Below are 14219 nucleotides of genomic sequence, written 5' to 3'. Positions count from 1 at the left end.
AACCACCCTCCTATCCATCTTACCAACCCTATATCTATCCCCATCTGCTCCAGTTTACTGATTAGAGTTCCATGTGGTATCCTGTCAAAGGCCTTGGCAAGGTCCAGTAGTATCACTGTAAACCCATTACCCCTTTCCAGTTCAGCTGTCACTGTGTTATAAAACGTGAGCAAGTTACTGAGGCATGATCTACCCTTCACAAAACCATGTTGTCCCCCATACAATATCCCATTTTCATCTATCCAATCCTGTATTCTTTTCTTGACTAATTTCTCTAAGACCTTGACAATGATTCCTGATATGCTAATCGGTCGGTAATTTACAACAGCGGTCTTGGAACCACCTTTATGCAGTGGAACTATTTTCCCCTCCTTCCACCCGCTCGGGACTAACCCAGACCCGAGACTCATATTAAACAAAATGGTCAAGGGTACCGACAATTCATTAGCTGCTTCTCGTACTACACGAGCTGGTATACCATCCAACCCCACAGATGTATTGACATTGAGGTTATGCAATAGACTACTCACCTCCACTTCATTCAACACAATTCCCGTATAATCTACTGGTTTATTCGTTTCTGCAATGTCACCACCTGGATGATATATTCTTGCAAAGTGCTCACTCAGTAACTCATCTATCTCAACTGATTCAGTTACCTCCCTACCATCTGCATTTGTATGCATTTCGGGGCGACTGTTTTTTGCATAGGTTGCCTTACATGATCATCAGAAGATGGATTTCAACGACAACATCGAGAACAAGTAGGTTGTACAGAGGATAGTACATTCTAATAACAAGAATCAGAATAGGCAGCAATTTACAAATAAACTTCTGGAATAAAGAATCTGATTATTATTTCCGCCTTACAAAAGTACTTTTTAAGTATTTTTGGCAATGACTGCAATCTATCTAAATAGAAACTATCAAATAAGAGTTATGATTATGATAAAAATTAAATAAATAAATGATAATCTCACCTTCTCAACGTCGCAATCACACACGTGTCTTGTTTGGATGTAGAGACCTAGCAGTATAATAGCTCCAATCACCAAAGTCAATATCACCAAAGTAGTGGAGATTGTCCGAGCTAATTTGACTGGATAGGGAACCAACTTTCTGTAAGCCTAATAATATAGATAAACAAAAAAATTACACAGTAATATCTGCTAGTATAATGTTTAGTTATTTTCAATAATATGCACATATATCTTAAAATGATACAAAGGACGTCTTCATTTCAACATTGAAGATTGCTATTAATTACCAAATGAAGGACTGTCTCTCTTTAGATTGACATTCTGTGCACACGTCATCATCTTGTTTAGTTTTTTTAATTATGTACATTGAAGTTGGAACTTTTAGAGCACCTAACTGCAGCTTACTACATTTGAAAAAAGGATTCAGAGGATCTTATTTATCAACAATACAGATTTTTTAAAGTCGATTTACATTCTTGAAATCAGTGAAAAATTTCTTGATTTTTTTTTTTTTTTTGTTGAAATTATCTCTTTCTGTTTTTTCAGAATATTGTGAAATAGAGAAAAAAGGTTTTATTTCTTTTGATTTATTAATCAGCAAATCAATTTTTAATTTATAAATAAGCTATTTATATCAACCATCATGCGTATCACTGTATTTCAAAATAGATAAACTTCTCGAGAACTAATATTCAGACTGCAGTATGATAGCGTTGGTATATGAATCGCCGCGTTATGAAAAACTGAACCAGTCATTCGCAACTATTCTACTCTAAAGACATTAAAAAAAGAAAGATAATTAAAATTAATTTATTTAATTACTGAAGAAAGCGTCAAAAAGCTTCATTTCGGCGATGTAAAACTACACGGGCAAAGTGGATATTACATCCAACATTATTTCAAAGCGAATATTTGTAGAAACTATGAAAGTTTCGTGTTGACCTGAGAGCTTACGAGAATACATTCCTCAGTATCCCCGAGTTGCCTTAGCTTGGATTACTTAAAAGACATGGGCGCTCCCAAACGTCCATATCTTCACATATAGTAATTACTTTTACGCACCGACCGAGAGTTCGCTTACGAAAAATACATTTCTCTGACATTTCGATTTCCTAAGTACTAAACGGGAGCTTTTGCTCTTTTAAGGTTTCTGCCTGGTCTCTGAAGAGAACCAACCAGATCGAAACAGCTGTCAGGCCAATGAAACCTTTATCAAATAGATTAATAATGGACGAATATGCCCGACTTGCGCAGCGCCCATGTCTTTTAAGCAGTCAAAGATAAGGTAACTCGGGGATACTGAGGAATGTATTCTCGCAAGCTCTCAGGTCAACTTACGAAACTTTCATAGTTTCTGCAAACATTCGGCTTTGAAATAATACTGGATCTAATCTCCACTTTGCTTATATTAATTTATTTAAGTTTATCTGCATATTTGTTTCACTGCATTTTTATTTATATTGCTTTACTACACACACACACACACACACACACACACACACACACACACACACACACACACACACACACACACACACAGATTAATTTTAATTTGTTTACTTTCCGTATAACTCAGTAGCTACAAACTTTTTAAAGAGATTATCTCCCGTTTTTTTTTTTTTTTTGTAAACGCACCCCTACACTTTTTATAAAACAATATTGATCTATGGTTTTCTCAGGATGTATTTCATTCTAGTAAAACTAAGATGTTCTTAAAGTTTTTTAACAGTACACAAATATACTTGAAACCAAACACTAAAAGTAAAATAGCACACAGATATATACGTTTTAAATATTACAACTTTTAAATTTCCAACTTAGTATATTAACGACAAGTGTAAGTTGTTAATAATGCCATATTATATTAAAATACGCGGCTAGAATATCGAATATATTAGCGGGAGTTGTACGTGAAAATCAATAATACTACTACTAACCACTGCTTTGCGCCCATCTCCCCCCCCCCCAAATAAGATCTCCTCTAGGGGAACGCCTCACTATTTGAAAAAACACTAGTATAAGCGTTTATTGTTTATCGACAGACAATAGTTAGATGGTAGTCTAATCCATAACTGTTATCTCTCGAAAAACAAAACATTTTATTTTGTAAGACGGACTTACAAAATAAAATGTATAGTGACGGATACATGTATAGTGACGGATACTTTTTTTGTTTGTTTGGCTATGAATTTGATCGCTGGATGTTTGCCGTTCAGAACCCACTTTTAGTTTCTATACTTATCAACATATTCTCATAAAGTCGCAAGACTGGTCTCGATCTTTGATATCAGGTATTCACTTATCATGCTTGTTATCTTCTATAGAAAAGACAAAAGTGTACTGGAAACGTCGAGATCGAAAAATTTAATGGCAATAATCAAGTCATGCAAGATAAACCATTATCTTGATGAAGCAGATCAAAGAGTTGATATTTACCATCAATTTTATGCATTTACTAGCGACAAAAAAAACGAATACGAGTTAGCCGAGTGTAAAAGTGGATGCAGACGAGTGCATTACTCTAAATACCGAACAAAATGAAAAAACAAGTAGCGTCGCCTTTGACATTTGCTGAAACGTTGATGCAAAAAAAAAAAAAAAGTGTTAGATGGCTCTTGAAGTACTCGAACAACAAAAAAATCCTCTTAACCGTAATTACGTATTAGCGGGGAAAAAAATAGTAATTCGACTCAGTTGGCTAAGCTGTTTGTTTACTTTGTGAAGAGAGAGAGAGAGAGAGAGGGAGATTTCCTGTTCGCAGATCATAACACACTGCTAATGAGCTGAACGCACTACCTAGATCTAGTTCATTGAGATAATGACTGCTTTCAGGAAAGCAGAAAGCAAACTAGCAACAAACAAAGACAATAATCAGCATAGTTTGACAAATATCTTGATCATGGAAATGGCAGAAAGAGTATGGAAAAAATATGGTCGCAAAAATATTACCTGTTCGTATAAAACCAACAAATTAAATTGTACCAATTCCATATTATAATGATTCCAAATTTAAAGGAAATATCAAATACACTATTCAAAGAAAGAGGTCACAGCAAGATTAAGTCATGAGCAGGATTTGGTCTTTTGTTTTGACATTAAGTTGACATGAAATTGGATTAGCCATGTTAAAATACGAATTAAAAAAAAAAAAAAAGCATAATAATGAATTGAAAGTTTATGTCACTTTAAAATGCTGTCATGTCAAATGTGGAAAAAGGGGAAGTAAAGAGAAGGCGAATAAAAGAAAAATGCAATAAATACATATTTTTCTCTTGTCTAAGTACATAATATATTGCGTTATACAAGGTGGTGTTTGCGCATGCGCAGAGCCCAACCGAGTATGATTACACCAAAATTTTGAAGCGCAATAATTACTGTTTTACTAGGTTGAAATAAAATGATAATATGATACTGCGTGTGTGTTTGGGGGGAGAACCGTTTTTGAATTTCGTTGTTCACTACGAGGTATTGATGCCTGGTTTATGACATCAATTAATCTCAGAACAAACTTGAGATGTGTTGCTACCGGTATTTTCGTATCACTTGAATATATCATTCCTATTTAAGGCGTCATCGTAAATGAGTTTTTCAAACCTCTACCTCCTTGTTTCTTTTGACTGTTGCTTTTTTTAATATTCATGATACGTATCTGCAACTGAAAACATCAACTAACAATTTTGCACAATACGAACTAAAGTTTAATCAATATTTCAACTCATATTGTATTACTGAAATTTTAAGAGTTAATATGGAAGTTAGTGAGCATGTACAGAGAAGTTTAGTTGCATCGTTAGCAGATGTCTCGACAAAAGACATCAAGAAAATATATGGGATATTCCAGACTGTGCTGGAAACGAAGTGCTACGAAAATCATAAAACAGCAGTTGAAAGAGTCTCCCGTGAAAACAGAGATGATCAAAGATTAGGCGTTTTGAGCAATCGTATATTACATATTAAATCTCGGAAGGCTCAATGTGTCATACTCATTTGCAGTTCCAATTTTTCCGATTCTGAAATCTGAAATGATAACATTCTTAGTATTATCTTATTCATCTATTTCAGTGTGATGAGTGTCTCCCGTTTCCTGTTAAGTTTGTGCTATAACAAAATCGTATCTACAGTCATAAATAGATTTTCAATAAGGTAGTTAGGAACTAGCCAGTTAGCCACTAATAATATAACATCAATGGTTTCACGAAACCATTGATGTTATATCATTACTTTGCTTGCCCAAAACAATAGTATATTTCTTCATTTACGAGATCCACTAACTTACCAGATGTCGAACTTTGCTTCATTTTTAACCCATCGCTAAATGCAAAGAACATCTAGTTTTTAAAAACCAAAAAAAAAAAAACGGTTAACGGTTCCTCACGAGACTGAGTGTTGATCTTTATTTACCTTGCAATAATCACAATGTTCATTATAATAAGTAGATAAATCAACTGGTATTAATTATTTTAATGATTCTTACCGGTGGTGGCAATTCTTGTCCATAAGTACTCGAAATCTCTGGGGCATAATCAGTGACAGTTCTGTCCATCTTTTTCTCCATGTAATCCTACGAAGGAAGGGAATCAATACCTCAGTTGTCTACCAACAACCACAGTGAAAGTAGTATTGACGCTCGCGGGCACAAATTCGACTTGTTATTAACCTACTATGTAAGGTTTTCTTATAGTGGACAGAGTGTAACGGAACGTTGGCACCTAGCGGAAACAACCAACCGAAACAAACAGGAACTTGGCACTGAGCGCACAAAGTAATGCATGAGTAAACAGGTCGTAGTGTTTTTTCTTCTTTTTCTTGTCAATTTTCTCCATGGCCAACTTACCAGAGAAGTTTCAGCGGTACAATATTGGGCGTCGTGGAAACTCCCGTGATAAACCTAACCGCTCTGAAACAGGTCAGTAGTAGAAAATAACAGTGGGCAGAGACGTAAGAATTCTAATCTCTCGCAGGCTCATTTAAATAATCTTCATGCAGAACGGTAGTGTGATGTAGGCAAGACGGCTTGATTTCTTATCCCATATGCCGACCTTTTTTTTTAATGTATATGTACACTTTCTTCCTGCATGTTATTTATTTCCTTTAGATCGTTACGATGCACGATTTCCTCTGAAAGGTGCTAAAGACTTAAGGAAACCACCAATGTAATAATGAATTCGGACCGCCCTACTCTATCGAGGAAAAATTGGTAAAATATATGTATATTTTATATTCTTACTTTCTTAAACGAAATGTGTTAATCTTTCCAAGGATCGCATAGGTTGTTGTTTTTCCTTAAAAAAATTTTCCGCAACAGTTTTTTTTTTTTTTTTCAAAATGATTATTTATTGATTATTTTCATTTAAGGCAGCAAATCGTTTATTCATGTTATCAGTGTAACTAAAAAAAAGAAAGAAAAAAGTAATAATAAGAATCCCTTTTTGTTAGCTTAAAAATATTATAATAATTAAAGAAACGCGTAACTATAGATAAAGATAGGTTGAATTTATTCTATTCGAAATTCGTCAATATAAATATCAACGAATGCTTTAAATATTTTTGCCGTCACCGAACTCACCGCACTCTCGGGCGATGCATTCCGATTACCCACCACTCTCCATTAAAAAAAAAAAAAAAAAAAAAACTTTTCCTCATCTTCTTAATAATACCCTCTTTATACAACTTCCATGGATGACCTGGTCTTCACATGTCTTCCACTACTCTACGTAAAATCTCTTCCACATTAATCTGGTTTATAATCCTTTAGTAATTAATACATCTCAATCATACCCCCCCCTTCTCCTATTCATCATTATCTGAAAATACATTTCCTCAACCTTTCTTCATACTCAGCATTCCAGGGACCAGAAACCAAGATAGTAGTCTCTGAACCATTTCCAATATTTCTTCATCTTGTTGAAAACCAGGTGACCAAATCTGTTCACAGTATTCCAGCAGTCTGAGGAAAGCCCTTATACAATTGGAACCATAACATCTTTACTTCTACACATCGGTGCCCTTCGTATCGTTGTCATAATCCGCTGTGCTGTCCTCACAATTTTAGCAAATGTGTTCCCGAAATTTTAGATTCTTGTCCACAATCACTCCCAGATGTATTTCCATCAGTACAGATTCTGAATGCTATTCGTCCTTCTCATCACAAGTGCAAATGGATGCAGGCAGATCTTGAATGATAATTATTTGTTAAAATAAAAATAAAAACTTTTACCTGTGTAATGCATTTTATGATTTAGTCCTATCTTGTACGTTTATCTATTATCAATAAAATTAATGCCATCCGTTCAGATCTGACACTGTATATCAGATCGATTTCTGAAGCTCTCTCTTTATTATTATTATTATTATTATTATTATTATTATTATTATTATTATTATTATCATTATTATTATAATTCCTAATTGTTACATTTTGAATGATTCATTAGTAACATGCAGTTTCGATCAGCAGATTATGTTGACTTGGCTCTTGTCATTCATCTGAAAGCCTACTTGAAGATTTACCTCCTGGTTTTCGAAAAAACCTAATTCCAGTACAGTACTGTTAACACCATCAACTTCCTGATATGTATCCCCAAGGGATGTACAGGATATTATGTAGTATACACGAAAAGTTTGCATAATTACTAAAGTCATCAACAATTTTCCTCCAAATTGGTCTTATTCCAATATTATCAAATCTTATATTTCGGTCTCCTAATGCATTTTTGACTGCATTAAGCCACATAGATCGTGGTCTTACTCTGTGTCTTTTTCCTGCCATCCTGTTCTGCTACTCCTTCTTCTCCCGTTATTTTGTTATATCTTCCGAACTTTTTTTTTTTTTCATTTATATGGAATAAGAGACATTATATGGAATAAGATACATTTATATGGAATAAGATACATTTATATGGAATAAGAGAGAAAATAACCAAAACACCAAACTAGCATATACAAGAAAGTGTTTAATCCATTCTGTTTGATGTCTGATGCCAAGATGGCAGGAAAGAGACCCAAACTAAGACCAACATCTAGATGGATTAATTCAGTCAAAAGTGTCTTAGAAGAACGAAATGTTACATACGATAATATTGGAGTGCTCACAGTAACAGACTAATTTGGAGGAAAATTGTTGACAGGAGATTAATAATAATCAGGGCCGGCGGAAGCGGGCATGCAGAGCATGCGGTGCATTCGGGCGGCGCTACAAAGGGGGCGCCGCCGCCAGGGCACGGTTCATAAGTTCATTTTTAAGAAACAAAATTTTTATCATAAAAACAAAAAATCCTTAAATTGATCAATATTAAAATAAATAAAGCCGGATACACCGAATAAAAATTTTAAAAAATTGTATATTGCCGCCTCTTTGATCAGCTGGCTGTTTACCATTTTGCAGCGAGAGCAGACGCTTGCCTGCAGAATGTTGTGTCTACTGCAGTCTATCTAAAGTGAAACAGTGAACATGCGCAGAAATGAATTTTCGTACAAAACACTTGTTGCTAGGTAAACCAGTCATATGGTACGCATCTCAGTAGGCTACTGACAGTAGCGCTACTGATAATACGGACTATTATTTCGTCTCTGTGTCATGTTGTGTAATAATTTCTTGTGGGTATAAAATAGAAACGGAATCAAAAATTAAAAAAAAGTTATCTGGTGCACAAAATCGTAAGCGTCATGCTGCGAAAGAAGCAGATATTAAGAAACAAACTGGGGCTCGTAATAAATTTGTTAAAATATTAAAATATTCTGATGCAGATTGTAACCAACTCAGTACATCAGAAATCATAGTTGACGAACCGTGCACATCATCCAGTTTGCATAAAAGTACTATTGCAACTATTGAACAAGATAACAAGACGCATGTTTTAAGTGAAAAACAGTTAGGAGATTTAGTTGTAGTTGACCACGAAACTAACACATTGCTAGTGTCTGTAAATTTAGAAGATCCAGGTGAATGGGGAAATATTGATGAAAAATTACGAGTTGTTTTAATTGAAATGAGGCCTGTTCAAAAGAAAAATATAATATATCCCAGAGATACATATGGTCGTAAATTTGGCGACACGTATTATAATAGAACAATGGAAAACGGGCAGCTCGTGCCAAGAACATGGCTCATTTATTCCGAAACTTTAAATTCTGTTTTTTGCTTTTGTTGCAAACTTTTCGCACCTACTGAATCAAGTAGTCTTGTAGAAGGTTATAACGATTGGAGAAATGTAAATACAACTTTGCATAGACATGAGACTAGTTTAACTCGCATGAAAAATTTCTTAAAACGGAAGGAACTTGATAAAAATTAAAAAAAAAAAAAACTACTATTGATAGCCAGACTCAAAGCATGTATGAAATGGGAAAAAAACATTGGACGAGTGTGTTTAGAATGCTTGATTGAAATTATAAAATTCCTTGGTAGCCAAAATTTAGCTTTTCGCGGATCATCTGATAAATTATATGAAAGGAGTAACGGCAATTTTTTAAAATTAGTCGAACTGTTTGCGAAGTTTGATCCCGTTATGGAAAATCATGTTGAAAGGGTCCTACAACGAAACAATAGAGTACACTATTTGAGTAAAGACAGTCAAAATGAAATATTGGAAACTTTAAGTAACGTAATCAGGGATACAATTTTAGTATCAATTCGAAAATCTAAATATTATTCCATAATTTTAGACTGCACACCTGATGCAAGTAAAACAGAACAAATGACCATTATTATTCGCTTTGTTTCCTGTGACAATGGAATTGCCAGATCAGGGAAAACGGTTTTGCAGATATATCAGATTCCACAGGACGTGGTTTATGTGCAACAATAATGGAACAACTGGAAAAATGGAACATTCCCATTGAAGACATGCGAGGTCAAGGGTATGACAATGGGGCAAATATGAAAAGGAAAAAATATGGGCTCCAAAATTTGCTTTCGAACAAAAATCCTCGAGCTTTTTACGTGCCATGTGCAGCACATACTCTAAATTTGATCATTAACGATGCAGCGAAAGTGAATGCAGATACAATTAGTTTCTTTGCAACTATTCAAGAAATATACAATTTCTTTTCATTCTCTTACAAATGTTGGGCAATCCTTTTAAAGTTCCTAAAAAATTTAACATTGAAACAGCCATCAGAAACGAGATGGGAAAGTAAAATTAATGAAACCCGTCCTCTACGATATCAGTTAGGAGAAATTTACGATGCACTTTTTGAAATTTTAAATAATGAAAATTTTAATAAACTCAGCATGAAGCACAAACATTATGTGCTAAAATAAAGGACTACAAATTTATTTGCTCTCTTATAACTTGGAATGATTTAACAGAATAAATCCTGTGAATAAAATGCTTCAAGACAAAAATATGAACATTACACTTGATTTAGATCTATCGAAAACTTTAAAAATATTCTTACAAGAGTATCGATCAGATACAAATTTTAAAGTTCTAAAAACGGCAAAAGAACTGAGTGAAGAGGTGTTTGGAGAACAAGAATCTAAAACTGGTACGGAAGTTCGACGAGGAAAGAAGACACGACAATTTGACTACGAGCATCATTACGAAACGCCACAATCGCCAGAAGATAAATTAGAGTGAATGTGTTTTATACACTTCTAGACGTTGCACATGTGTTCGTTAATAGAACGTTTTGAACAACTAAAAACATATTATGATAATTTTAATTTTTTGTATAGATTTTGTATAGATTACTACAAATTAACAACGAAGATTTACGAAAAAAAATGTGACGATTTAGAGATTCTCTTGAAGGACGGCGACAATAAAGGCATAAATGCAATAGAACTATATGACGAGTTATGTGCTTTCCGGGATATTTTTCGGAAGGATAATTTAAATATTCAAAACTCTTTCGATATTCTTAATTTTATTGTGTCCAATGATTTACCTTTCCCTAACTTTTCAATTGCTTTAAGAATATTATTAACTTTACCTGTTAGTGTAGCGAGCGATGAACGTTCCTTTTCCAAGTTGAAATTGATTAAAACCTACTTAAGAACAAGTATGTCACAAAACAGGCTTGTTAGTTTGGCGTTAATAGCTATTGAAAATGATATATGTGCGGAATTAGACGTTAACACCATTATTTCTAATTTTGTGAATATGAAATCAAAAACCCTAAAATTTTAATAAAAAAATTTCCAAGTATATTTATGTAATTTAATTTATTTTCTGTTATTCTGTGAAGATTTTATTTTTCGAATACTTATATTAGATGTTCTAATTATTTCTGAATTATTTTCTTATTTTCTCATCTACCTTGGGTTTCTTTTATTTTCCTAAAAGATAGTTCCACTTATAAAAATTTTTAAAAACTTTTTACAAATTATTAAGAATTTAGTAACTTGTAAAATGCAAGATTTTTTTAAACTTTAGTTCAAATAAATTTTAACTTTAATTAAAATTCATTTGAATTTTGTTAGCGATTCGGGTCGGTGAGAAGGCTAATAATCCCTATATCATTATATTCAACGATTAAAGTGAAGTGGCTTTATCAAAATTTGCTTTAAATTTTGAGAATTTTTTTGAATATTCGGGTTTTTAACGATTATCCTGCCTAGTCAACACCCCCGGTTCGTTACATTTAGCGAACCAATCGTGTGGCTGTTCTGTCAAAATTTATTTAAGAAATTTCAAATAATTTAAATTTTTATTATCGTAAAAGAACCAACACGCCCGGATAGTTACAGGGGCGCTTAGATAGAAATTGCATGCGGGCGACAAAGACCCTAGCGTCGGCACTGATAATAATGTAAACTTAATCATGAATTGCTGTCATAGTAACCTGAACATCCCTTGAGGGTACATTTCAGAAAATTGATGATGATAATAATAATAAGTATATATTTTAATTACAATTATAACAGTAATTTAATGATAGCATATTTATATAATTATTATATATTAAACTGCTTTCAAATTGAAGGTGAGCACGCAATTTACAAGCTAAAAAAATGCAATAGTGGGCGCTAGATAGCACTGTGTGTGTGTAGATGATAGGTAGTGGTATTGTGTGTGTGTGTGTGTGTGTGTGTGTGTGTGTGTGTGTGTGTGTGTGTGTGTGTAGATTAATTAGGTTAACAGCGGGTTGGATGGAATGGAGCGCCCCCCCCGCGGTGAATCTTTGGACTGCTTGGAAGTGTAACGCAATAATAGTCTTTTACTTCCTAAAAAATAAAAAAAGACTGTTTGCCAATTAAAACTATGTGACAAATCTCAAATTATAATATTTGTTTTGAAAAGGAAAAACGAAAATTACTGATTATTGATAAACACCATTACTGCAGACCAACAATAATAAACTATTATGAATATGCAAGCGAAAGCACAGAATAGATATAGACACAGGATACGCTCCAAGTTAATTCGTTTTAACTGCACAACGCAATCGTTACTTCCTAGACCATGGTGAACAGCTGGAGTGCACTTTGAATTAAGTTATTAATTTGAATAACTTCATATTCGAAACTATTAAAAATACCTCATCAAAGAGATGTGTCGCTTGATTTTTATTTTCTACGAAACAAACAAACAAACAAAAAAATTCTTTTAGCGAGAGTCTCGAATTATTTAGGAAACGATAGAAATCGCATTTTATGTATTTCTGATATGAAATCCTATTCAAGATAGTAATGGTAATAAAGCATAACGTCAGAACACAAACGTAGTGATTGACAGAAAAAAAATTAGCTTATCTCGATTTCGTCACCCTCCCAGATACTTTCTGTATACCAATTTCAACCAAAAAAGCAGTACGGTTATTTCTAAGAATGTTAAAGCACGTGTTTCATGAAAATCGGAACCTCGAGGCTATCCCTACACACAGGCTTTTTCAAAGGATGTACTAGAAAATTACTAAAATAATGAATATTAAAAAAAAATGAATAATTATTTATTAATAGCCTTCTAAAACTAAAATCTAAATCACCTAATGCCGATGACACATAATCATCTCTCTCTCTCTCTCTCTCTCTCTCTCCCACGAGATTCTTCAGGATTGTGATGATTACTTTATTCAGAGATTGAATATTGGATTGGAGACTCTGATGTACTAGTCACCTTGGGCTAATGTGCTCATGGAAGAACCTGCCGACATTCTCAAGGACAAATACTCTTAAAGAGAGTAATGATGCCATTCAAACATTGCATTCGTATCGACTACTTTATATACGAAAACAGAATCTATAAAACAGCAAACTTTTACTTCCCTTTAAAATATATAACGAGTCATTAGAGGACAAAGCGCCATAGCCTCTGTCTTATAGAAACTTATATCTAGAAGTGTATGCATGATGGCTTCCTAATATGGAAAGACATTGAAACAGTTTAAATTTCCAACTTACCAACCTTCATCTTGGAAGTAAGAATAATTCTTTCTCATTCTTAGCTCTCCTTTACTTATCCATAGAAATCAAAAGATCCCAATCACTTATCAGTATAATTTCTCCTTCAACTATAGTACTCAGAAATTAGAGATTATAATTAGTTTGATCGTATCGTTCTTTATTCAGAACAACATACAAAAGAACACATCCACATTTCTTAATCGTGTCAATACAGGAGCTCTTTCTCACCGTATCTTCGCATGTAAGAATCTAACGATGAAGAAAGTCTTCACAATTCCAGTTGGAGACGTAGAAAACCTTACTCCGATTCTGAAATAAAAGAAAGTAACTTTATGAGAATACTTCCCTGCGATTCCTTAATATGAACCAAAAGCTTCAAATCATGTAGTGTGTGTGTGTGTGTGTGTGTGCGCAGCCATATCATTCGAGTAGCGTGAAATGCGACATACAAGAACGCACATCAATAAACACGAGTCAGACTACAGATTTGAATCAGACAGTTGTTGTTGTTGTATTCGCTTGAAACGTTAGTGGAGCTTATTTAGCATTTTAATAATTTCCTGGAACTGTTTTCTGAATACTTGAAAATGATCAACGTAAATACTGCCAGTCAAATGAATAAATGAATCGACACATACACCAAAACGCTTTGAGGCAATACAACGCAATCCGAAACAAGTACACTGTGAATATCTGCAATAACGAATGTTTACATTCTTATCTTTTGCAAAAAATGCAACTGCTTGAATAAGCAGATTATAAACCTCTAGTGAAACTGAGTATTCAAAAATACTGATATGTCTGAACTGTACTTGATTCACTCATGTAAATATTTACGCGAGATGGAATGAATAATACTCGAAATGATCATTCACGGACAGACGAAAATC

General features: G+C 33.8%; 1 protein-coding gene across 2 annotated transcripts in view; it reads right to left on the bottom strand.

The window, feature by feature from the left end:
- LOC150103186 (uncharacterized) overlaps nt 1–13875 on the bottom strand; it is a 50035-nt gene extending 36160 nt beyond the window's left edge. Inside the window, exons 1-3 of one of the 2 annotated variants that reach the window (XM_090397770.1) lie at nt 13327–13875; nt 5455–5541; nt 981–1127 (exon numbers count right to left, since the gene is read on the bottom strand). In XM_090397770.1, coding sequence (XP_090253896.1) covers nt 981–1127; nt 5455–5535 — 228 coding nt within the window. In that variant the 5' untranslated portion in view covers nt 5536–5541; nt 13327–13875. The remainder of the gene's footprint in view (nt 1–980; nt 1128–5454; nt 5542–13326) is intronic. The other variant, XM_090397771.1, reaches the window with a different exon arrangement.
- Nucleotides 13876–14219: the final 344 nt, after the last annotated feature.

This window comes from Typopeltis vanoorti, chromosome 9 (assembly GCF_054136105.1).
Source record: "Typopeltis vanoorti isolate ZY-2024b chromosome 9, IOZ_Tvanoo_1.0, whole genome shotgun sequence".
Taxonomy (NCBI): Eukaryota; Metazoa; Arthropoda; class Arachnida; order Uropygi; family Thelyphonidae; genus Typopeltis; species Typopeltis vanoorti.
Note: the sequence above shows the minus strand (reverse complement) of the source record. Positions and strands in the feature narration are given on the sequence as shown.